The sequence below is a fragment of the Orbicella faveolata genome, unplaced genomic scaffold (assembly GCF_042242905.1).
Source record: "Orbicella faveolata isolate gen_17 unplaced genomic scaffold, um_ofav_v1 contig_46, whole genome shotgun sequence".
In the NCBI taxonomy this organism is placed as follows: Eukaryota; Metazoa; Cnidaria; class Anthozoa; order Scleractinia; family Merulinidae; genus Orbicella; species Orbicella faveolata.
Window position 1 is genome coordinate 2,277,939 of NW_028301576.1, and position 23,106 is coordinate 2,301,044.

General features: G+C 38.2%; 1 protein-coding gene and 1 pseudogene across 1 annotated transcript; both read left to right on the plus strand.

Moving 5' to 3' along the window:
* Positions 1-2,573: 2,573 nt before the first annotated feature.
* LOC149097930 (uncharacterized) lies at positions 2,574-3,323 on the plus strand (annotated as a pseudogene).
* A 15,485-nt stretch (positions 3,324-18,808) lies between these two features.
* Positions 18,809-22,810, plus strand: LOC149097931 (substance-K receptor-like). The gene is made up of 2 exons (XM_089278193.1): positions 18,809-18,874; positions 20,613-22,810. Exon 2 carries the CDS (start codon positions 20,664-20,666, stop codon positions 21,552-21,554), a length of 891 nt encoding a protein of 296 aa, XP_089134319.1. The 5' UTR covers positions 18,809-18,874; positions 20,613-20,663; the 3' UTR covers positions 21,555-22,810.
* Positions 22,811-23,106: the final 296 nt, after the last annotated feature.

The window sequence follows — 23,106 nt, forward strand, 5'->3', positions numbered from 1 at the left end:
CTGTCAGTACTCCTGGGTTTACCTTAGCTAAACCAAGAGATGATAAATGGTATCCTCTCTTATATAGACTTGATCTAGTGTAGTAAAGCCAATGGAGGCAATCAGGTTGCGTAAAACGATCAGTGAAGCGCTTTTCTTTTGTCCTGTTTATTCACCACTGTAAAACAGTCATAAAAGCGGATCAAAAGTTGTCCTTTTATCCCTCTATCAATGATATATTGTAACAAAAAATATCTAAAGAAGATAAGCTACAAAAGCAAACAAACAAAAAACGCTTATATCGCATTTTAAAAGTACATCCGGTTAGCAGTTTTGCTCCGCGCATTTCCGGTCTACATAGGTTTGGTCGTAAAGAACGATTTCTTCGCTTCTCGATCTCAACCATGCACCACGGAATGTACGGCTCGATTTAGCCAAAGACTTAATTCAAAATCGTAGCAGACATGCAGTTGCTTAGCTGTGATCTTGATGCGTCTATTTAACTTCCTGGATGGATTTCGGATGGATTATTATTTCGATACTCGACACACGACTGTGTTTGGCCCGTTCGACTGTTCTTTATTCGGGTTAATGCATCATCTCTGTGGTCTAACAGTAGATGTTCGGTGAGTCTAGCCAGTTAGATCTGACCTTTCCGCTAGAGTCTGTGCAAGATTTGGTTAAGAAAATGGAGCGAGCGAACCGAGGAGAGACCCATACTATACGACAAAAGCATCCTGAAGAAATTCCCAAAAGTTGCAAGGTAGGCTTTGTTTCAATCTATATTTCATCAAATTCGTTGGCCAAAACCGAATCAATCAAAAGTAGATAACAGATAAGATGATAGAAAATAATTCTGAAGCTGATATTTTCTATCTAAAGCCTGTTTGAGCCAAATACTAGAGGTCTAAAAATTTCCAATTTTGCAATTCTTTGCAACTTCCCTCGGATGTCTTCAACACCCATGGCCAGAATATAATTTTCCCATATAGGTTTTATGATATTTAGAAACTCCAATATCTATATAAGCTCTGCTGCTAATTTGGTTTTTTGGGAAAGAGTACTTTCGGAGAAATTACGAATATGGTTGTGCTTGTTTTTCCTGCTTGTCTAAATGGCTGACAGGCAACATAGTAGGAGGAGCATTGTCTTCTTGATTATAAACCCAAAATACTTATAAACTGGGAGAATTGCCCTACTATCTGTAAGAATGTCATTTAAATTGGTTCACATGCACCCGAGAACCAGACTCGTTTATTTTTACTTCTTGAGAGTGAATTTTTTGGTCAAAACAGAGACCTCAGGCCAACGTGATCAAGTGCGGTTACCATGGCAATGACACACCTGCCGATCCAAATATGGCTGATTTTGTTCATCCCCCCCAGGTAACCTACCTCCACACAAAAAATGAAGAGGGGTTAAAAATTTTCATTTCCAACTTTGCTTCACTTTCCTGGAAAATTGCTCATAAAGTTCCGGCGAATTTTCTCACTCCATGAGCACGAACGGCTATCAATAGATTATGATGCAGTTTTACTTGTACTTAAATTGAAAGCGTGACTTTACTAGCTATGTTTTTTTAAAAAATCATGAATAGAAGACATTTCATGTGTTCTCAAAGAGTTATAAAACACGCGTGGGAACGCGAGCTGAGATCGAGAGTGAATAGTCTCATTGTTTTATAAGAATTCCAACTGATTTTCTTCAAATATCGCTTTCCAATTTCACGCCGCTGACTGAAAGTCATTTAAAATTGCAGTTGTGAACGTGCGCTCATCCGTTTTTTCAGTAATTTCGAGTTTTTAAAGTGAAGAGACCGTTAATGATTTTCTTTTAGTCTTAAGTGGAACTGTTGCTAAAGGTTCGTCCAAACGCCTGAAAACATCATCATTTTGAAGACGAGCTACAGTCACTGCACACTAAAGACTGAAAGTGTACGATAGCTCAGCCAATCATATATCAGCATTTTAATTACCTTATTATAGGAAATTAACGATGCACGTTGACAACGCGAAGAACATTTACGTTACACAAAATTAAGGCGAATTTTCCAAAAGTTAGTGTTTGTAAGGTACGTTTCGGTGTATCATACATAATATACTTAAGCGCGCGATGAAAGTTTGGAAGTTGATTATTACAGCAGCATGGCGGATTTCTAGATTTGATTCGTGTATTGTGTCCGTTAATTGTAATAATCGAGTTCCATCGGTTGTGGAACGACACATCTAGCGACGAGGACTGAAGTTGCAACTGCTCAGACCATGGCGTCAATAAAGATAGACGAGTTAACGAGTGTAAAACCCTTTGATCCACATGGTGAACCTTCAGGCGTGGGAAGGCGATGGCAGCGTTGGTTGAAAAGTTTCTCTGTGTCTGCTGACAGAAAGAGCTTGCTCATCCAAGTGGACAAGGCGGATAATAAAATCCAGAGGACAGCTTTACTCCTTCATTCAGCCGGCGAGACTGTTGAAGAAATTTTCGAAACGTCGGCTGACACAGGCGAGGCGAAAGATTACGAAAAAGCAGTGAAGGCTTTGAACGATTATTTCATTCCAAAGGTAAATTCGACATACCAAAATCACCTGTTTCGCAGCATGGAACAACAGGACGGCGAAACTGTGGATCAGTTCGTGACGCGATTGAGGCAAGTGGTCAAGGACTGTGACTACGGCGAATAAGCCGAGAACCAGATTCGTGATCAAGTCGTGCCGCGATGTAAATCACATGAATTAAGGAAGAAACTACTGACAAAAGGTGAGAAATTAACCTTAGAGCTGTTACTTTCGACGGCAGCAAATCACGAGCGAGTTCAATCACAGCTGGAGAATATGGAAGGCAGAAAGGATGTGAATTCGGTCCGCGACAAGCAGGAAGACAAAGGGAAAGAGCCTGTAAAGCGAGCATGCTACAGATGTGGAAAAGTAGGACATTTTGGACGAGACTCTGAATGCCCTGCGAAAGGAAAAACTTGCCATAAGTGTCGAGGAACTGACCATTTTGGCTCGCAGAGAAGAACGAAAACAGCCAAACCTCCCAAACCTAGACGGAAAGAGAAGACAAAAGGAAAGAAAGTTAGGTACGTGAGAAGTGAAAGAGATGAAGATGAGTATGCCTTTACTGTGAATTCTGCTACATCACCTGAGAAAATAGATGTGAATGTCGGCGGAGTTGTAGTTGCGATATTGATTGACTCGCACGAATCGAAAGATGGATCTTGCAATTACAGCCATACAAGTTCCAAGTCAAGTACCTACCTGGAGAGCATAATATTGCTGATCCGTTGTCACGCTTACTGCATGCGAAAGAGCAAGCAGAATCTTCATCAGCGTCAAGGTGTCAGATGAATTAGTCAGGTTTGTCCCAGTAACTGCCACTCCTCAAGCGATGACAACACGTGAAATTGAAGAAGCCTCATCAGAGAACGGAGAGTTCGTGGAATTGCATCGGCACATTGAAGACAGAAACTGAAAAGGCGATCAGCACAAGCAGTACATACCAGTATGCGGCGAACTGTGTGTTATTAGCAAATTAATTCTTCGAGGTACCAGGATTGTCATACCGAGCAAGTTGAGACCTCGAGTACTGAGCCTTGCCCATGAAGGACACCCAGGAATTGTCAGTATGAAGCAGAGATTGCGATCAAAGGTATGGTGGCTTGAGATCGACAAGGAAGCCGAGAAGTTTTGCAAAACTTGTCATGGCTGTCAGCTTGTAAACAGTCCAGCAAACCCAGAGCCAATCAAGTCAACCCCATTACCAAGTAGCCCATGGCAAGATTTGGCCATCGACCTGTTAGGCCCATTACCATCAGGAGAATCTGTCTTAGTCATCGTTGATTACTTCAGCAGATACTATGAAGTGGAACTGATCATGCGTTCGACTACGTCAGAGAAATTCATAGAGTGTTTGGAGAAAATCTTCACCACACATGGTCTTCCTCAATCACTTCGAAGCGACAATGGTCCACAGTTCAGATCAGAAGTGTTTGAGCGGTATTTGGAGGATAACGATATAGAGCACAGGAAGACCACACCATTGTGGACACAAGCGAACGGCGAGGTGGAAAGGCAAAACAAGTGCCTCCTCAAGAGCATGAAAATAGCTCAAGCTGAGGGAAAAGAATGGAAGAAGGAAGTTCGCAAGTATTTGGTAGCATATAGATCAACCCCTCATACTACCACAGGTGTGAGTCCAGCAGAACTCTTGTTTGGCAGAAAGATGCGTACTGAACTACCTGAACTGAGACAGGAGAGCATAGAGAGTGAGATGCGAGACAGAGTTGGCGAAATGAAAGCCAAAGCTAAACAGTATGCAGACAAGAAGAGGAGTTCCAAGGAGTCAGACCTAGCTCCAGGTGACAAAGTGTTAGTAAACTGAAGAGCGCTCCTGAGCCTTATGATGTTGTAACCAAAACTGGAAACAGTGTTGTCGTTGAATCACCAGAAGGGTTCAACTTATGAGAAACACGACCCATGTAAAAAAGTACGAGGAGACATCACGGAATCCTGAGGAAACAACTCCATTGCTTGCTGTTACTGATCCTGTAAAACCGGAAGCAGAACGAGAAAAACTGAGCAGCCCGGTTACGACGAGACCAACAAGGGTCAGGAAACTGCTGGAAAGGTTTAAAGACTTTGTTATGACCTGAGCGTCATTGTTAAGGACTCTGTTTTGACTTGAGTGCCATTGTTAGAAACTTTGTTATGACTTAATGTCATTCTTGACTGTTACGGTTCAAAAGGCGAGAATTAATAATTTTTGTGGCCAGCCGTTTTGTGAGTTTAAGTCGTACTAAGTTTTTGCCAAAAGGTCTGGTTAGTAGCAGACATGTTGAAATTTTAAGAAACAACAAAACGTTTTTTAAATACATGTTACAACAGAATCTTCTGTCATCTTCAGTTTAAATTAAAAAGTAAAGAGTTGCATACATAGTGTGCGCAAAATGCTAATTGAATATAAGAATAAAAGGAAGCATGACAATGTAAAATATTACAGAGAAAGTTTTAAATTAGTATAGGTAATCATACGGTTTTGAGTTCAATTTGGAATTAATTTGCACGAGTGAGTTTTTCAAAAAGCTGAAATTGGACGAGCCGCTTCGGCGAGTACAATTTCAGCTTTTGAAAAACTCACAATTGCAAATCAATTCCAAATTAAACGAGAAAAACAGAGAAAACATTCGCGTTGAGGAAGTGACGGAAGATCTTTCTTAAAGGCATTTTTTCTAATTCGAGAAAACTTTTTTCCAAGTTTCCGCACAAAATATTCGTCATTATTTTTTGTGATATCATTTGCTTAGAAAATTTTCTATTGTCAAAGTTTTCCCTCGATACTTCGGGTATTTTTGCCAGATAATTTAAGTAGCACGTTAGGGGCATGTCCTTGATGTTTGATTTTAATTTTATTTGCCTGTTTTCGTTCAAGAAACGACCTTCTACAGTGCCATGGCGAACGCTATGAGTTCAACCAACACTGAAAGCGGTCAAAGCACGACACGGTGTGAATGAAAAGCAAATTGCTGTATGAAAAATCTTTCATTTTAATCACGCTTCACTGAAATATAAGACATTTTTTGGTGTACAATGAATTTGAAAGGACTAAAAGGTTTTAGCATTCGTGTCGACAGTTAGAAACAAGGACTAGATAGCTCAACTAGAGAGCTAGGCGATTTTTCCTCTGTTTTTTTGAGTGGTCTTATAGCCAGCCTAATCTTTTAGAACCCAAATTTTTCTCGACGTACAGCTGCGCTTTCTTTTCTGCCATGCTAGCGCGTTTTGTTGGTCTGTCTTGAGTATTTTTTTTTTTCTCGAGCTCCTGAGACAAAAAAAATTTGCCGGTCGCGCATAAACGTCGTCGTCTTTACTGCGAATCGTAAATTGAAATTTCTACAGGACGACGAAGCGAGACTATAAGGTGACCCAGCGGCGCCGTCGTCCGAAAGTCGTCGATTTGTAAGCTCCCTATTATAGCAACACGGCGGACTTCTAGATTTGATTCGTGTGTTGTGTCCGTTTATTGCAATAATCCAGTTCCATCGGTTGTGGAACATGACAGTTAGGTTCACATACATCAAATTAACGCTAAATTTCGAGAAGAATGTGCGCCTAACTTTTTTACGAGAACTTCCTGCAATACAAACGTCTCAACATTTCCAGCGTTTCCAGTCATTGTTAGCTAGTTGTTATCATGTTGTTGCTCCATAAATGGATCTAGAGAGGGAAGACTCCTTTCGATCCTGGCATAGAGGTGACCGTACAGTGGGAGGACGAACGAGCCATGGAAATCCTAAGAAGAAAGACTGAAGAAGTTAGCTATCTCCTCGGAGAAACGGATCAGTTTGAGGACCAGTCGAAAGACATTTTGAACTCAATGCTTAAAGAAAATCTGTCAGATAGTGATTCCAAGGTATTGATAGCGGAGCTATGAACAGATGCTCTGATAAAAGTTTGTTAATTTTTAGCATCGTTTCTGCTGTGTATTTAGCTTCCGTCGAGTTCTTTGTTGAGTCAACTTGACGGCTGTGTCTATTAAGTTTAGGAGACTGAATTTCTAGGAAGAAGGCAAAAAATGGTATTTGAAAAAAGTCTGCTATGCTATTGAATTAGCATATTAGCATGGCCACTCCAAAACGTGCTCTCTTCATCGGGGCAATATTCTTCCTTGTTACTGCTACAATTAACGTCTCTCTATTACCAGTTCATAGCACTACAAGCTGCCCTTCATCTACCACTGATTTTTTTGGAATTTCGCCGGAGAAGAACAGCTTTAAGTCCAATTCCTATTTCATCCGACAATCAACAACAATATGGCGGACCAAACGCTTGCTTGTGATAGCAAAGGTTAGAAGAACACAGCGTGCATGTGTATTGTATTGTAACTCTACATTGACTTTTCGACCGCTTCTCAAGCTGATCTTCGACATAGAACTCAATCCTGGTCCGAATGGTTCCTTTAACTGCTCGGTGAAGGCAAATACCAGAAACATCAACAACGTAAAGATTGCTCACCTTAATGTTCGCTCGCTGAAATGCCGGGATCACTTTTTGCTTGTTAAAGAGACTATTTTATCAAACAAATTCGACGTGTTTACTATATCTGAATCTTGGCTAGATGCCTCTGTTTCAGATTTGGAGATTGAAGTGCCTGGTTATAACATCTACAGGGTCGATCGAAGCAACAAGACTGGCGGCGGGATCTGTGCATACGTCTTGAATACCTATCGTACAGAACTAATGGGTGATATCTCTGACATTTCAACCACCGGTTTTCATCAACTTTGGTTGAAAATACAGGTCAGGAATTTAAAGTCAATTATTATTTGCACTGTCTATAGACCTCCGGATACACCGCTAACCTGTTGGGAGAACGATTTAACAACAACTTTGATTTATGCGTTATCACTGGACAAGCCTGTGTACATAATGGGGGACTTAAACTGTAATCTTCTCAGCACCGATTGTAGAGAATCGAAATCTTTAACCAGTTTTTACGAGTCGTTTAACTTATCGCAATTAATTGCTGCTCCTTCTAGAGTGACCGAATCGTCGCGGTCTCTTTTAAATGTTATTCTTGCTTCGCAAACCAAACAATTTGTCAAGGCTGGTGTCATGGACAGCTTTATTAGTGACCATGACATGGTCTTTGCCGTCCTACATCTGAAAGTATCCCGACCTAAGACCACATATATTACAACTAAGAGTTTAAAAAACTACAATCCAGACGCTTTTCAGTTTGATATGTCCGGTGCACCCTGGTCTGTTGTGGAAGTATTTGACGACGTTGATGACAAATTACACGCATTTGATCTGTTGTTCAATGAAATTCTCGATCATCACGCTCCGATTAGATCAATTAAAGTTCGTGGAAAACCAAATCCCTGCATAACGGAGGAGATACGTGAACTTATGAAATCTAGGAATGTCTGGCGCAAAACAGCTCGTAGAACTAATGATCCACATGCCTGGTCTACCTATAAAAACCTTAAACACCAAGTCAGGAAGTCAATCAGAGCAGCAGAGAGTGAATTCATCAAAGATCAGATTCAAAACAACCCACGGAACACAAATTGTATTTGGAAGGCAATCCGGCTCTGCATCCCTAAAAGATCAGTCTCCCCTAAAGTTTACAGCAAAGAGGACAAGATCGTGGCGGATACTTTCAATAATTTTTTTTTGCGTCTGTTGGAAAATCAACCAATTCCAAAATAAAATCTTTGGCTGAAGAGAACAACTTCGACTTGAATAACAGCATCTTTACTCCTAGAATTTTTCCGGCATCTGAGCAATTTACATTTCATTCTGTTGAATGTAAACAAGTCGAGGACATTATAAATGCAATGCCTCCTAATAAGGCTCCTGGGATTGATAAAGTGCCAACTCGAGTCATTAAAGACTGCCTGCCGATTATACTCCCTTTTGTTACATCAATCATCAATGCTTCTCTTTCATCTTCAACATTCCCAGGGATCTGGAAAACAGCCGAAATCACACCTATTCCCAAACAAGGCAATCACGAACTTCCTAACAATAATAGACCAATTTCGCTACTACCTGTGTTGTCAAAGGTCTGTGAAAGAGTCGCTTATAATCAGTTTGTCACCTATTTGACAACAAAGAAGAGGCTGACGACAAAACAAAATGGAAGTAAAAAATGGCACTCTACTGAAACATCATTACTTCGCACGACTGATGCATTTCTTAAAGGAATAGATAAAAAGAAATTGACTGCCTGTGTTCTCCTAGATATGAGCAAAGCGTTTGATAGTGTCGACCACCAAATACTGTTACGAAAACTACAAGACGTTGGCGCCTCAACTAGTGTGCTACAATGGTTTAACAGCTATCTCACAAATAGATATCAAGTTGTACGAATTCACTCCACTGTTTCCAATCCAATACCAATTGAATATGGAGTACCTCAGGGTAGCATCCTGGGCCCCTTATTATTTAGTATATACGTTAATGATCTACCGGAAGCTCCACGGAATTGCTCTACTGAATGCTATGTAGATGATACAAAATTGTTTGTTTCGTTTCGTTCACAAGACACCCAACGGATTGTTGAGGAGATGAACGAAGACCTCCTCGGTGTGCGCAACTGGTGCTTCAGAAATCGGCTATTACTAAATCCAGACAAGACGAAATTAATTGTTTTCGGGAGCCGACAGATGACTTCGAAGCTCCATGATTTTCGTTTGTCTTTGTTGGGAAAAGACATCTCCCCCGTACAATCAGCCAAAGATCTCGGCGTGATTTTGGATTCGAACTTGACATTTGATGATCATATTAAGACCACAGTATCGGAATGTATCGCACGCCTCGCGCAAATTAGCCGTGTCAAACATTGTCTTGACAGAACGTCGTTGTTAACCGTGATAAATGCCTTGGTTTTCAGTAAGTTGTACTACTGCTCGAACGTCTGGGCAAATACCACAGAGAAAAATATAAGGAAATTACAGGCTGTGCAGAACTACGCATGTCGAATCGTTAGTGGCGCGAAAAAGTACGATCATGTAACTCCCCACTTAAAAAGTTTGTCTTGGTTACCCGTTAAGAATGGCTGACTGTAAGGATCGAGAAACGCCGGTCAACGACCCATTTGGCAAATCGCTCATATTTTGCCCAAAGATACCATTAGGTGACCTAATTCTAAAAATCATATTTAAAGGTTCCAGCGAATTTTTATTTTTCAGAAATTCGCAAAAATTTGAAAGCGCGGTCAATGTGCGGTTTTTCGTGTAATAAAATGACAGAAATAAGGTGCGAGGACGAAGCGCTGCTTAAGTCTTAAAATAGTTTCAATTGACTTCAAACTTCACACAAATGTGGAACAACCACTCTAATTTATTCCTCGTTTTAAACTAACCTCAGAGATGTTGATATAGTGGTTTTCCGAATCATTTTAAAAACACCTATGAAGCGTGCGAAAAATAACGGCAAAATATAGGTCATGTTTAACAGCATCAAAATGCATCTGGTACCTCACTTTCCGATTATTTTACTTTACAGCCTTAAACTATCATTATTAAACATATACCATGCCAAGTTTCATGCTCGAACTCGCAGTATTTCCCTTTGAGAAAAACGAAAATCTATGTCACTGTGTTGGACGCAAATAACACAATAATTACACACGAACAAGAGACAAATCAATTTCAACGGCAAAAGTAAAAGACTGTCATTAATTAAAATCCCGTCAATTCACTGCTATCAGTAGAAACATAATGTTCACTACATAACAACTGTTTTTAGACGTTTTCGGAACATTGCGCGTTAACTTTGTCTGATTTCCTGTCCGCCGTCATGTCTAGTTTGTCATCGCGTGTATTTCCTTAATGTAAACAACACTGTGAATGGTTGTCATAACAAACGCAAGAGATTTCCTGGAACATTAATGTTTTCGATTCAGCAAAACGCTTTAAGTTCGTTAAGACAGAATAATGGGCCAACTTGGAATGCTGTTTAGCATTAAGGACGTTAAAGGACTGTAAATTAATCGAGTTGAAATATCTTGAAGCAAATCAAAACCGCGCCCTTATTCTAATTTGGTAAACAGCCGATCTCCGTTCAAGTTCAAGAAGTCGAGAGGTTAATCCGGCAATGTATCACCGGTGCAACAACAAAATCAAACCGAGGTCATCAAAAGTGTATGTTTAAAAGTGTTGTGGCAAGTTTCAAATAAATTTCGCCTATATAAATTGGAAACAAGAAGTGAAACGGTCTGACCCGAAACAAATAAACAAAATATTAATACGACTAATTTAATCCGAAAATGTTACAGAAAACATACCTTAAAGCCGTCGATTTCCCTCAATACCACTCCACATTGCCTTAAAGAGCCCAAGCTTTCTGCTGTAAGAATCAGGGGCCTCATGAATCTGTTTTTACTATATCGGCAACCATGCTGCGGGGCTGATATTCGAGACTTAGTAAATGTTGTCACACAACCGCACGGGCAGCCCAGTCACGCCTTTCACTGCTCTTGCGCAAATGTTCAACATTTCGCGATTTCCATAAACTGGTTACAAGTTTAAAGTAGTGACAGTAGATTGAAATGCGCTTTTTAAAGCTGTCCCATCCAGGAGCAATTATTTCTTGTTCTTGAATGGCTCTTAGCTGTAGCTACAGTCCGGCGGGGAGGGGGGAGGGGATACTCCGGGAAATTTCGGATATCTGTATGCCGTGGAAGATTAAGTGGTCTCCAGCTCTTAACGCCAACACTGAAACACCAGATGATTCTCGAAGTATTACAGGGATCACTAAGCTAAATAATTTTGAGTTTAGCTCCGCTGAGTCAATTACCTGTTGGCGCGCATATTGCATTGACCGTGGACAGGTGGGAAAACAGTTCAACCGGAAAAGCCTGTTGCACATTGTAATTTAGCGTTGTCCAACACGCAATCGGTCTGGTTGTAATGCTAATCGTATTTGATAAAATATCAAGTTTTCTTTCGACACATGCTGGGGTGACATAGTACTAGATGGGCGTGGCAGGGAGCCACGAGTCAAGTCAGTCAACTCCCAAAGCTTAACAGAAGAGTGATATTGAACCACTGGTGGAAGGACTGCAGATTGTTCCTACGCTTTACCCTGATAGGCCTCTGTGTTATTCTAATGAACTGATACTGTTACAATGATACCATGCATCTTTATGAACACGCTAATGGTCAAGGGTTTCTTTTTCAGTACAAAAGAATCATAAATAAGTAGTTCTTCGTGAAAAACTATTTTAAGGAAAGTAGGCTGTTCGCAAGATCTATGTTTTTCGATGTTCTAGAAAGATTAGTTTGTTAAGGCACTGTTGCGCTGCGTCTGCACGCAGTGTCGGAAACAAAGTTGATTAGATCATCTGTTTTTAAGTTGATAAAGGTAAATTAATCGCTCGAAAGTGAGGTACCAGATGCATTTTGATGCTGTTAAACATGACCTATATTTTGCCGTTATTTTTCGCACGCTTCATAGGTGTTTTTAAAATGATTCGGAAAACCACTATATCAACATCTCTGAGGTTAGTTTAAAACGAGGAATAAATTAGAGTGGTTGTTCCACATTTGTGTGAAGTTTGAAGTCAATTGAAACTATTTTAAGACTTAAGCAGCGCTTCGTCCTCGCACCTTATTTCTGTCATTTTATTACACGAAAAACCGCACATTGACCGCGCTTTCAAATTTTTGCGAATTTCTGAAAAATAAAAATTCGCTGGAACCTTTAAATATGATTTTTAGAATTAGGTCACCTAATGGTATCTTTGGGCAAAATATGAGCGATTTGCCAAATGGGTCGTTGACCGGCGTTTCTCGATCTTAACAGTCAGCCATTCTTAAGGACCAACTATACTACCGCCAAGCTACAATGGCTTTTAAATGCATTTCCGGACACGCCCCCAAATATCTGACGTCACAATTCATTACCCGCGAGCAAGTTACTAAGCGTACAACTAGGAGTGGCCAAAAGCTTGATATACCTTTTTTTAAAACAGCCTCAGGACAAAGAACATTTTATTACAGAACTATTGGACTTTGGAACAATTTAGACCCCTTTTTAAAATCAAGCTGTTCAGTTCAAGTTTTTAAACGTATCTTAAAGAATAAGTTTTTAGACCATTTTGTAAATACTCCCTAAACTTCATTTATTTTTAGTATTTTTTTTTTCTTTTTTCGCGAATACAAAGTTTAGATAATGTTGTAAATGTTTTTTAAATTTGATTAATTTTGATTGTGTAGTTATTAGTAACTTAGTAATTTAAGTAATTGCCCCTGAAAAGCCCCATTGAGAGGTAACAATAAAGTATGTATGTATGTATGTAAAGGTGCTGTAAAACAACAATGATGTAAAATAGTGTGATTTTAAAAATGAACATCAACGCAGATTAAGTCGCATTAAATTAACACCATTTTTTTAATCGCCTTAATAAAGTGCATCGTTAATTTCCTATATAAATAAGGTAGTTTACTTTTCTCATTCGCGTGAAATCCATTTCATGACCTGATTTATCAAAGCAACAAACACCCAGTTGGTTATTCAGGTTTACGTTCGAGGAAAACTGTGAGCTTCGAGGAACAGACAACGTCCAAGGACAAATATGCGAGCATATTTTCGCGCCAAATGGAGGTTATTGTGTTTATTATCCTTCAAATATTTTTCGCAAAACGCGCGGTTTTGAAAATGGGGGAATATCCTCGAATATTCCCCAGTTTTAGCTGGGGAATATTCGGTCACGTGACGCGTTTAGACCAATCGCAAGCGAGCGAAAATATTTGATGGATTATAAAACCCTATATACGCCCGTTGCATGCAAATTTTGCTCCTCTCGCCAGTCTTCCCTACTCAACGGCTAAAGCAAGTTTCTCCACCCACCTGCCCTACAGCGGCGTTGGCAAATCTCTTCTCCTAGTCTCAATCTTAGTTTTATTTAAGTTGCGAGTTCCTTTTGTTGCAGTTTCGGCAATGTGAACATCATTTTGAACAATCCAAACATTACTTCGGTCCTTTGACTTTTACCAAGCTAAGACAAACTCCTTGAGTATTTTGAGCTTGTTTTCCTGCAGTTTTATTAATTCGAAGAAGCGGGTTTTTCATTGACAAATTTAGAAACCAGATGAAATTTTTTCGTTCCACTGTCGTTGAAATGATTGTAGCGACTTTTTCTCCAGCCAACTGGATAATCTAATTTCCTCCACCACGCATTTAGAGAACTTTGTACTGTAGTCAATCACAAAAAAAATGTTTTAGCGCCCAAGCTGTTGTCGATGTGTTATAAAAGACTTGTTGCATGTTTTTAACTGTGTGTATATCGAGTTATGGATGTACTTGGGAAGTTTGGAGAACACTCAACAAGTTCAAGTTGCTCCATGCGGAGGTAAATGCAACTCTTACGCTTCTTTCGTGCTCTTCAAACTTCCTGGGTGTATCCATAACACTATATACACGCGCTAAGCATTTAAGAATTGTTTGATTGACAAACCACGTATGAGGTATGTAGAAACCGACTTTTGCTCAAAATACTGAACTAAATATCAACTGGAGGAAAGTTTGAGCTTAGCGTTATTCACTTACTAATAATCTTATTCTCTTCACAAATAAAACATGATTTAGCTCCCAAGTTGCGTTGCTATAAAAGAATTGGTTCAGGCTTTAAGCTGTGTGTATATCGAGTCATAGATTATGACCCAGCATTATTGCTTGGAAAATCGTGAAAATATAAATATACAAGAACTCTGAATTTTTGGTGCAAATTTTTGATGCAGCAAGAATATTTATACAAATCTAACATCGTTCTTCGCTCATAAGTCGAAATGAGAATTTCAAAGTATTAACTTTTTGAGAAACAGCTGAAAGGAAGTCGAAACGAAATTGGCGTCTTCCAACTTGAAGTTGGATGCGTTGTCTGTCTACGTTGACTACTGAGAGGTCTGGGAGGAATTCATTGATACTGAACAAAAAAACGAATTTTTAGAACGTTAAATACAATATATATATAATCACAAAATCATGAAAAAAAATTAAGTAGAATAGGTCTGGTAAAACATACACCAATGTTACAGGACTGAACTTTAATATTTTGTTGTTATATTTCGTGCTCTGCCAGCATGTTTGAGTTACGTCAGTAGTTTGATGTTTGTTTCTTGAGTTCAGACAGTTCAGCCAATTGTTATTGAACGGTATAGCATATCGACATATTGTTTACACGAAGATATTTAGTTCAGAATTAATGCAATTTTACTGTTTTCCCGTTTTGGAGTCAACTTCCCGACAATGCTGTTTGTATTTTTTTTTTTTTTTTTTTATTAGCAACGCAGTTTAGAGAGTCTTTAGACATTTCATGACATATTTCCTGATACTTTTTCCATAGATATCGCCTCTCGCATGTTTAGTGCAAAGTTCTTATGCGGAAAATTCAGTTTGAAGCGTGATGTTTGTCTTTTTGTCACAGACAGCTGAAAAGCGAAACGGAAAAATATTCAACTAATTACTATTTAATGCCAGAGCATTTTGACATATTGTTTACATTTAATTCTGCTACTTAATTACGCAATATGAGTTTTATCTTATAGTTTGCAGTAACTGTTCTTCATTGGCACTAAGACCAATCACTACGAACTTTCTTCTTTACAAGGTAGGCTTCATGACATTATAAACTTTTCGGCTGATTCTTTTTATCACATTGTGATAGTCAAACCATTTGGCCCCGTCACTTAGCATGGTTTCTGTTAAAAACATCGTATTAAATTCAAAGTAGAAACCGAGAGACAGTTTTGCACTCACTTTTGAGTTAATTCGTTTCCAATATTTCTTTTTTCTTTCAATACTACTAAAGTAGACAGTGGCAATATACGAAACAAGAAATATAAGTGATAGAAACCGACGTTTCGGTGCATCTTGCGCCGTTATCAAGGTTACATAATTAAAGAAAAAAAGCGATTTGTGATGAGGCTAAGTTGAAGCGTTGACTACTGAGAGGTCTGGGAGGAATTTTTTGATACTGAACAATTATACCAGTGAAAAAAGAGCCTGATGAATTAAAAGCGGTCCATATTAAAAACATCACACTTAGTGGAACGCGTACCTCTGCGTTACAGTTATTTTACTGTTTTGGAGAAAACTTTGAGTTTACGTTTCGCTTAACTGTCCAATATCTGAAAACACAACAGAATTCGAATGGCAAGTCTCCTGTGATCTGTTGGTGAGGGGAAATATTTTATGCAGTTCTTTACAAAAATAGAGAAACAGCTGAACCTCTCGATTAATAGAACTCTTTCAAGCTGCTACAAAATTGAGCATGGTATTGCAGGCGTTCCAGTAATAAGAAATTCAAAACTTTAAAGTTTCAAATACGGGTCTGCATCAAATTCGCCTAGGCTGTAGCCCTAAATATTATAAAGGCATCTTTCGCAACATTTTCCCTTACCGCCGAAAACAAGAAAGTTATAGCTACCCCGCAAATGATGAGAACAATTATAGGCCAAAAAAAACGACGACAAAGGTGGGCTTAAACTATTATTAAATTCCAGGTTGCAGCATTTAGAAAATTATCGAGGTCTGTAACTTTCAGTTGAAAGGGCCTTTTAAACGAAGACAAACATTCAGGAAGATTAAGCAGAGAAAAAACCTGGCTAAAGTTCGATGTTCAAATCAAGCGTCATATAGTCTGAGGCTGGCGAAATGAGAAAATTTAACGAGTCGAGTATTATTGGAAATAAAGTAAGCTACATTCAATGATCCACAGTTAGTTACGTAAAAAGACCTGCCTGTATTTTTTTTTTCTTGACACGGATTATGCGAGATTCGTCGTCGAGGTCTAATGTTGAACCATAAAGTACAGTCGCGAATACGCATCAATTCAAAATGAACCATTAAGCCCAGCGTTTAGTTCAGAAACCTAAGACAAAATTAATTCCATTTAAACTTTAATCTTTCAATTGTTGCAAGAGTTTTGAACGTTTCGGTTTTTGCACATAGTGCGAAATCTAAAACAAAATTATTCATTCGAATTATTTAGAAGAACGGAAGGTTTCTACATTTCAATATTCTCAGGTTAGAACAAGAAAAATACTGAGGTAGGGCCATCGGGTAGCAGTATTTTAGAGCACAGCTGCATTGTCCTCACCTGCTTAAAATTAAAATGCATCAATTTTTAGTCAACAATTATTTAACTTCCCACTATTCAACATCACATAAGTGGAGGAAAAATTGTCAATTTTTTTATGCTCAACCAAATGATCTCTTTGCAGGGTGACTGTTTACCATTGCTGAGCTGCTTGTTAGACCCACTCACCAAGAACTGAAGTTTGTTACTGGCAAGGTAGGTTAAAGACACTGAATTTTTACTGATAATTGTTATTGTAGGTATATCCTGTTTAGTGAATAAAAAAACATCAAAAAAAAAAAAAATGCCCAATAATATAATGAGAGCTCTTCAAAATCATTATATTTAAGTGCAAAGTAAGCCAAGTGAATATCGTAAACAATTCTCGGTGAATAGATTCACTTCTATGTTTTAAAGCAAATTTAGTTTTAACTAACCATCAGTTTTATTTGGGTCCAAATGACAGTCTTCGAGGCAGTGGACTCAAGGTTTACCGAAAGGTGGACAGTCACCGGATAACAGTCAAAACAACTATTATTCAAGGCCACCACAATATAATAGTCGATACTGAACAGAGAGTTAGTAATTCGCCTAAGTAAAATTAGAGGCTTTGATATCCCTGAATAACTTTAAATTTCTAAGGCAGCTGAAATGAAGTCTTAAAGGAAAAGAAATTTTGAATAACTTGCGTTTTTTTTATTTAACAAAATCATCCATCGGCAAGATAGTTACGCACCGAAATCCGTTTTACACGAACTAAGTAAACCGGTCTACATTTGGCCAAACCTTCACGGATCTCAATCAGCAAATGTTCGTACAGTTCAGCCATAAATAAAGAAAATAATGTTAATAATAAAGAAGAATTTAATTCAGTGAGGAGGAGTACTCAAAGAGTAAGATCGTGCCTCATTCTTGGCTAATATTGTTTTCACAATTGATTTGAGAGTTTCGAAACGAACGGTTCATAGTTTTTTGAAGGCGAAAAGCATTAAGAAGATCAAGCAGCGACGAATGTTGGTGGGTGTAGCTTAATTAATAAGTCTTAACTTCAGGCGTGATATTTTCAGATGTCAGTAAAAAAGGGAATTCGGTGAGGTTGAGAATTATAGAGAAGAGACGTGTGCTACCTTAACAGCGAATATTAATATTTAGACCTAATATTAGGGCAGTTTCTAAAAAAGGGCTGTTGCCTTCTTTGACACAAATGAATGCCAACATTAGACGGTCATCGCCGAAACAAATGATATCATTCTTGAAGAGAAATAGCAAATGCCTTGCCAAAAGGTTTCTCAGTAGAAATCTAGAGAAGGTTAAGTTTAAGTACTGCTTTAACACCAACAGAAAAACGTTCTGTGCGGGAAACGTTTTCACCCCGTGAATGTTACATTTGCTGTTTCAATGTTTTTTCTTCAAACGTTTTTATGGAGTTTCTAGTTGACATCAAACAATACTCTGCAGAAAAAAATAGAAATTCTTTTGTTTTCAGATCAGCAAGCAAAGTAAGAATGGTATTAAACTTATCTAGACGCCATTATATTATTTTCTCGTGACGTTTTGGTGCAATGCAAGTTTTCTAGACAGTCCAAGATGGAAATACGACAACATTATTTAAGTCAATAGTTATTTAGCATCATATAAATTTAACATTTTGTTTTCACCTACATTTGTCATTTTTCCATTAGGCAAATATTATCTCTCTCTTTGAAGTGTGGCTGGTTTTCATTTACACTGAGTCAACTTATCAGGATCTACAGTTTTCCATCAAGGTGGGTTGAAGTCTTGCCAAAATGGATGATAATGTCCACTGTCAATTAAAACAGTTTTATAGCATGGAGAGTTGATATATTTTTTTGTGCACAGCGAATTGCATATATAGACGTTATGGTGATGTGTTAAATTTGAACGCCATAGGGCACGTTTTTCCACCACCTTGCACTAAAATTGTTGTAAATTATTTAAGCGCTTACATGCAAGAATAGCGAAGAAAGGAACATTTTCCTTCAAGAAAAAAAAATCGCTTTATTTAGGTTCGTTACCTGTCTTGTGCTGTTCATAAATGGATTGCGAGACATCCCGACAAAAGCAATTTGTATTGAATGGAAAATTAAACTTTAGACAAAAAAACTTGCTCATCAATAACTGCGTATTTACTTCTATCTATATCAGTCTATCTCTTATAGAGGTGCATTACTTTTTTAGGATATATTTGTGCTTAAACTGTTAAAGCTGTCTATCTCTTTACAGAAAAAAAAAAACTAACAGATCTTTTAACAAAAAGATTCACCAGAGAGAGCATCTTGTTTACAACTTGGTAAGTTGAAGACGTTTCAACTTTTTTTTTTCACTTATCTTCGCAATATTTGTTCTGGTAACTGTTTTCGTACAAGTTTGGAAAGAACTTTGAATGTTTACTGCTGAGCTCTATGATCTTTGTTTTTACAATGCTATAACAATCACTCTTTGAGAAAGCTTGAAAATAAATGTAATGTCAATTCAAACATTTCATTACCATGGAAAGTGTTACTTAGTTCTTTGTGTGCGGGGAAGTGAAAATAGACGTTGTGTTGGTGCACATTTTAAACAAGTTTCGGGATGCGACACATTTTCTTGTTCATCATTGTTCAATTATTGAAAGATGCTTAGGTCCTTAACAGATAAAACTTGTTCTCTACATTCAAAATTTGTCTGGGATCACAACAAGACCATTTAAATAATGAAAGACGCTGTTAGAAAGGAACTCAGTGTGTGAAATATTCAGAATTGTTCTAAAATATCTATTGGATACCGTGGAGGTGCGGTAGCCTCATATTTAGTGCGCTCGTCGCCGGATCGAGCGGTCCGGGTTCGAGCCGTGGCCGGGGACATTGTGTTGTGTTGTGCTCTTGGGCAAGACACTTAACTCTCACAGTGCCTCTCTCCACCCAGGAGTATAAATGGGTACCGGCGAATTGCTTGGGAAACTTAACAAATTGCGGGGGAGTGACCTGCGATAGACTAGCATCCCGTCCAGGGGGAGTAGAAATACTCCTAGCCGCTTCATGCCACACGAACAGGGATAAGCTCCGACAGCTATGAGCCAGTCTGCTCCAAGGCTTTACTTTTTGTTGTTGCTTTGCCGTTGATCTTTCCCAAGGTTATGATGTTCTCCCTTCGAGACTATTTAGTAATTAAGTCCATTTGAACGTTTAAATACCAAGATAAGCGTTACTTTTTTCGTTATGCGCGATTAAATGTATCGAGACGTTTTGAGGTGCAATTTGTTTAAATTCTCAGGTCAAGTTATAAAGCTAGCATTATATTCTCAGTGTTATAAATTTATCGGGGATGACAACTCAAGCGCATTTTTGCTTGAAAAAGATAAACAACGGCATCGTTATTTTTAATTTAGATTCTGCTTCGAGTTAAGAGGCTATTTAATAAAAACATTTGACGAAAAATAGCACCATTGATGGCATCAACGCTGATCTTGCGTAAAAAATGGCTCCGAAGACGAGAAGTTAAACGACGTTACATTGCAAAGAAAAGAAAAGACAGAATATCGTGCTTGTCTTCTCTAACCTGTGTAATAACCGCTTTATTTGGGTTACAATGGCAAAGATTTCTGTCTCCTATTATCAATAAATTTTGTAACCTGCAAAAATAAAAGAAAGCTCTCTTTTTGATTAAATGAAAAAACAAACTTGATTTAATCTTTATAAAATTTATACAGTTTTGTGGAGTGAAATATTGTAAATATTTCCGTTAAGATTTTTAAAGACCAAATTTCCTTCCTTTAGGACTCCGAAATTTAAGCATAAGCTTTCGGTATTTAGGGCTTACAGCAAATTATTGAAAACATACATACATACTACAACAGACCTGATTATTGAAAGCAACATATTGAAAACTGGTTTTCAACACATCGAAATCCGATAAATGTCAGGACTTGTTTTCAAAAATTAAATCTGCACATTGGTGTGAGCTTTGCATCCCTGCAGTTAATTGCATGCTTTACTACAGGCAGTAAAAGAACCTGACAATAATAACAATTCACTTCGATCTTTCCACAGGTAGACGAGTAATTACTTCTAACAGTAATACGAAAAGGACAGAGCTTTGAGATGTGGTCCTTATCTGACTGCATACCCTGGATGACTGTAGGCCTGGCCGAGTCTGTTGCTATAGTAACACTCAACCTCTACACCATAATTACTTTTATAAGAAACCGCAATCTTCGCAAGCGTAGCATGTACCTGGTGATAAATCTAGCAGTGACAGATATGTTTGTAGCAGGAAATGCTGTGATTAATCTGTTCTATTGGCCTGGAGAATTGTGTAATTTATGGATGTGGACATCTTCAATTGAAGTTGGGATATTTTTAATTGTTATGTTGTGGTTCTTCCTCTTTGGTTCATTAACAAACATGACCATTATTGCTTTAGAACGGGTGCACGCAACGGTTTACCCGTTCAGGCATCGAATGCTTAAAAAATGGGTATACCGATCAATAATTGCCGCTGTTTGGGTAACATCTGGGTTGCTAACAATAGCTTATATATATCTCCGACAGTCTGATAAATTATATTACAGTGTTTACTTATCTTTGATATTTTTTTCAATTTGCCTTTTGATCATTTGTGTTTCTTACAAGGCCATTGTTATTAAAGTCCGTTGTGGAGCGCAGCCTCAACACCATGGTGCAACCAGTAGAGAAAGAAAACTGACCATGACATTGTTGATTGTGACTGTTGTATCTCTTCTGTTGTACCTGCCAGTAGTTATAGTGTATTATGTCCTTTTAACCACTAAATTTAAAATATATCAGTCTCTGTCCTTTTCAGCGGGTTTTCATTTTGAGTCTGCATTGTGGGCTTTACTTTATGCAAACTCTCTTGTAAATCCTATATTATACACTATCCGTTTGCCAGAATACAGATCAGCTTTACTTGCTCTCTTTCGCACACGACCTCAGCAACAAAGACAAGTTGCAGTTCCCCTTCGTGACATGTAATGCAGATACTATAAAAAGCCATTCCAGTTTCTGTGATCAGCTTTGTTGTTTTTAAACATTACATTAACCCCACATTTTATAGATGAACGAGCACGATGAAAAAAACAAAAGAATTATCGTCGTGAGAAAGTCTAACCTACAGCAGATGAACATACAATGGAATTCCGATTTTTCGAACCTCCAATGGAAACAAAAATTAGAGCGAAAAATCGTACTGTTGGAGAAATCGGAGGTAAAGGTAGAGTGTTCGGGTGAGGAGTGGGAAACGAATTTGGTTTCAGTTATCGGGAGGTTTCAGAAAATGGGGGTTCGAGAAATCACGATTTCATTGCAGTTTAAAGGAAAATAAACAAGACGCTGTGCTCCAGGAACAAAAGTATATCTGGTGTTTTATTGCCTATATCTTAAGTTTCAGAGTAGGTGACTAAAATTGATGTTAAGTTAATTGACGATTTAATTTATAGTCATGTTATACCATCTTGAGTGCGATTATGGTATTGCGATTTTCTAGCACTCAACGTGTCAGTTAGTTAATAGTCTACATGACTCGGTAGAGATCGATTTGGTTCAATTAGTTAGTAAATCTACCAGGCGATGAACCTTGTATAATTGAGTCTGAAGATGGTATAGAATAATACCGAAATGTAATATCGCTAATTTTCCTTGCATGTGCTACCTATATATAATTAGTCACAATGCCGTTACTCGGATTAACCTTTAACCTTTATGTAAATAACAAGCTCCTCCATATTAGAACGTGAACAGGCGCTTTATTTCAAGGGAGTTCCCGTTCGGAAACAGAACACTCCAAACTTGTCCCGAGACCGCCTTTTCCTTTTAAAGTTTCGGAAGGGCGGGAAAAGCCATGGACAAAAAAATAGTGAAATGCAAACAAACAAACAAACAAGAAATAAACTGAAACAAACCGAATTTCCTCAAAGAATTTTGAGCAGGAACCTTTTGGGGGGTTATACGTCGCCGACATTTTCTACATCGAAATTTATTCTTACTGAATTACTTTATTTGGTTTATATTATCAAGGCACCAATGAAATAGCACAACGTACCAACCAACATAGGGTCTTTGTCTGTCCTTCCACTTTCGAAGGGAAAAGCGTCCTAGCTTGAATGATGGTATAATACATTTTAAATGCACAATATGAAAATTTGATAGATGTTTAAAAGCATACTTAGTGCTATGTAACATATTAGATTATGATAAAGATAAATAAAAGTATCAATGATGCTACGAATTGACTTTCTCTTTGTTTGGATTTGTTATTTAAAAATTATTAGGAAACCGATTTTTTTTTTTGACAACAATTGCAATTCAGACGCGCACCTTAACCCTACAGTCATCTGCTTTAGTGACTCAAACCTCTTAACACTATTATAGATGGCATATGAATCCACCGGAAGTTGATAACGCATAATCAACAAAATACTTCACAACGGTTTCATGTCCTATTGTGAATAATCGATGTACGGGTGAAGTTGGGAGGGCAAGAAAGAAGTTTAAGGAAATGCCGGAAAATTCCAGTTATAAGACCTCC

What these genes read in the sequence shown, in the direction of transcription:
- LOC149097931 (XM_089278193.1), top strand. Translation starts at nt 20,664, where the DNA reads ATGTGGTCCTTATCTGACTGCATACCCTGGATGACTGTAGGCCTGGCC.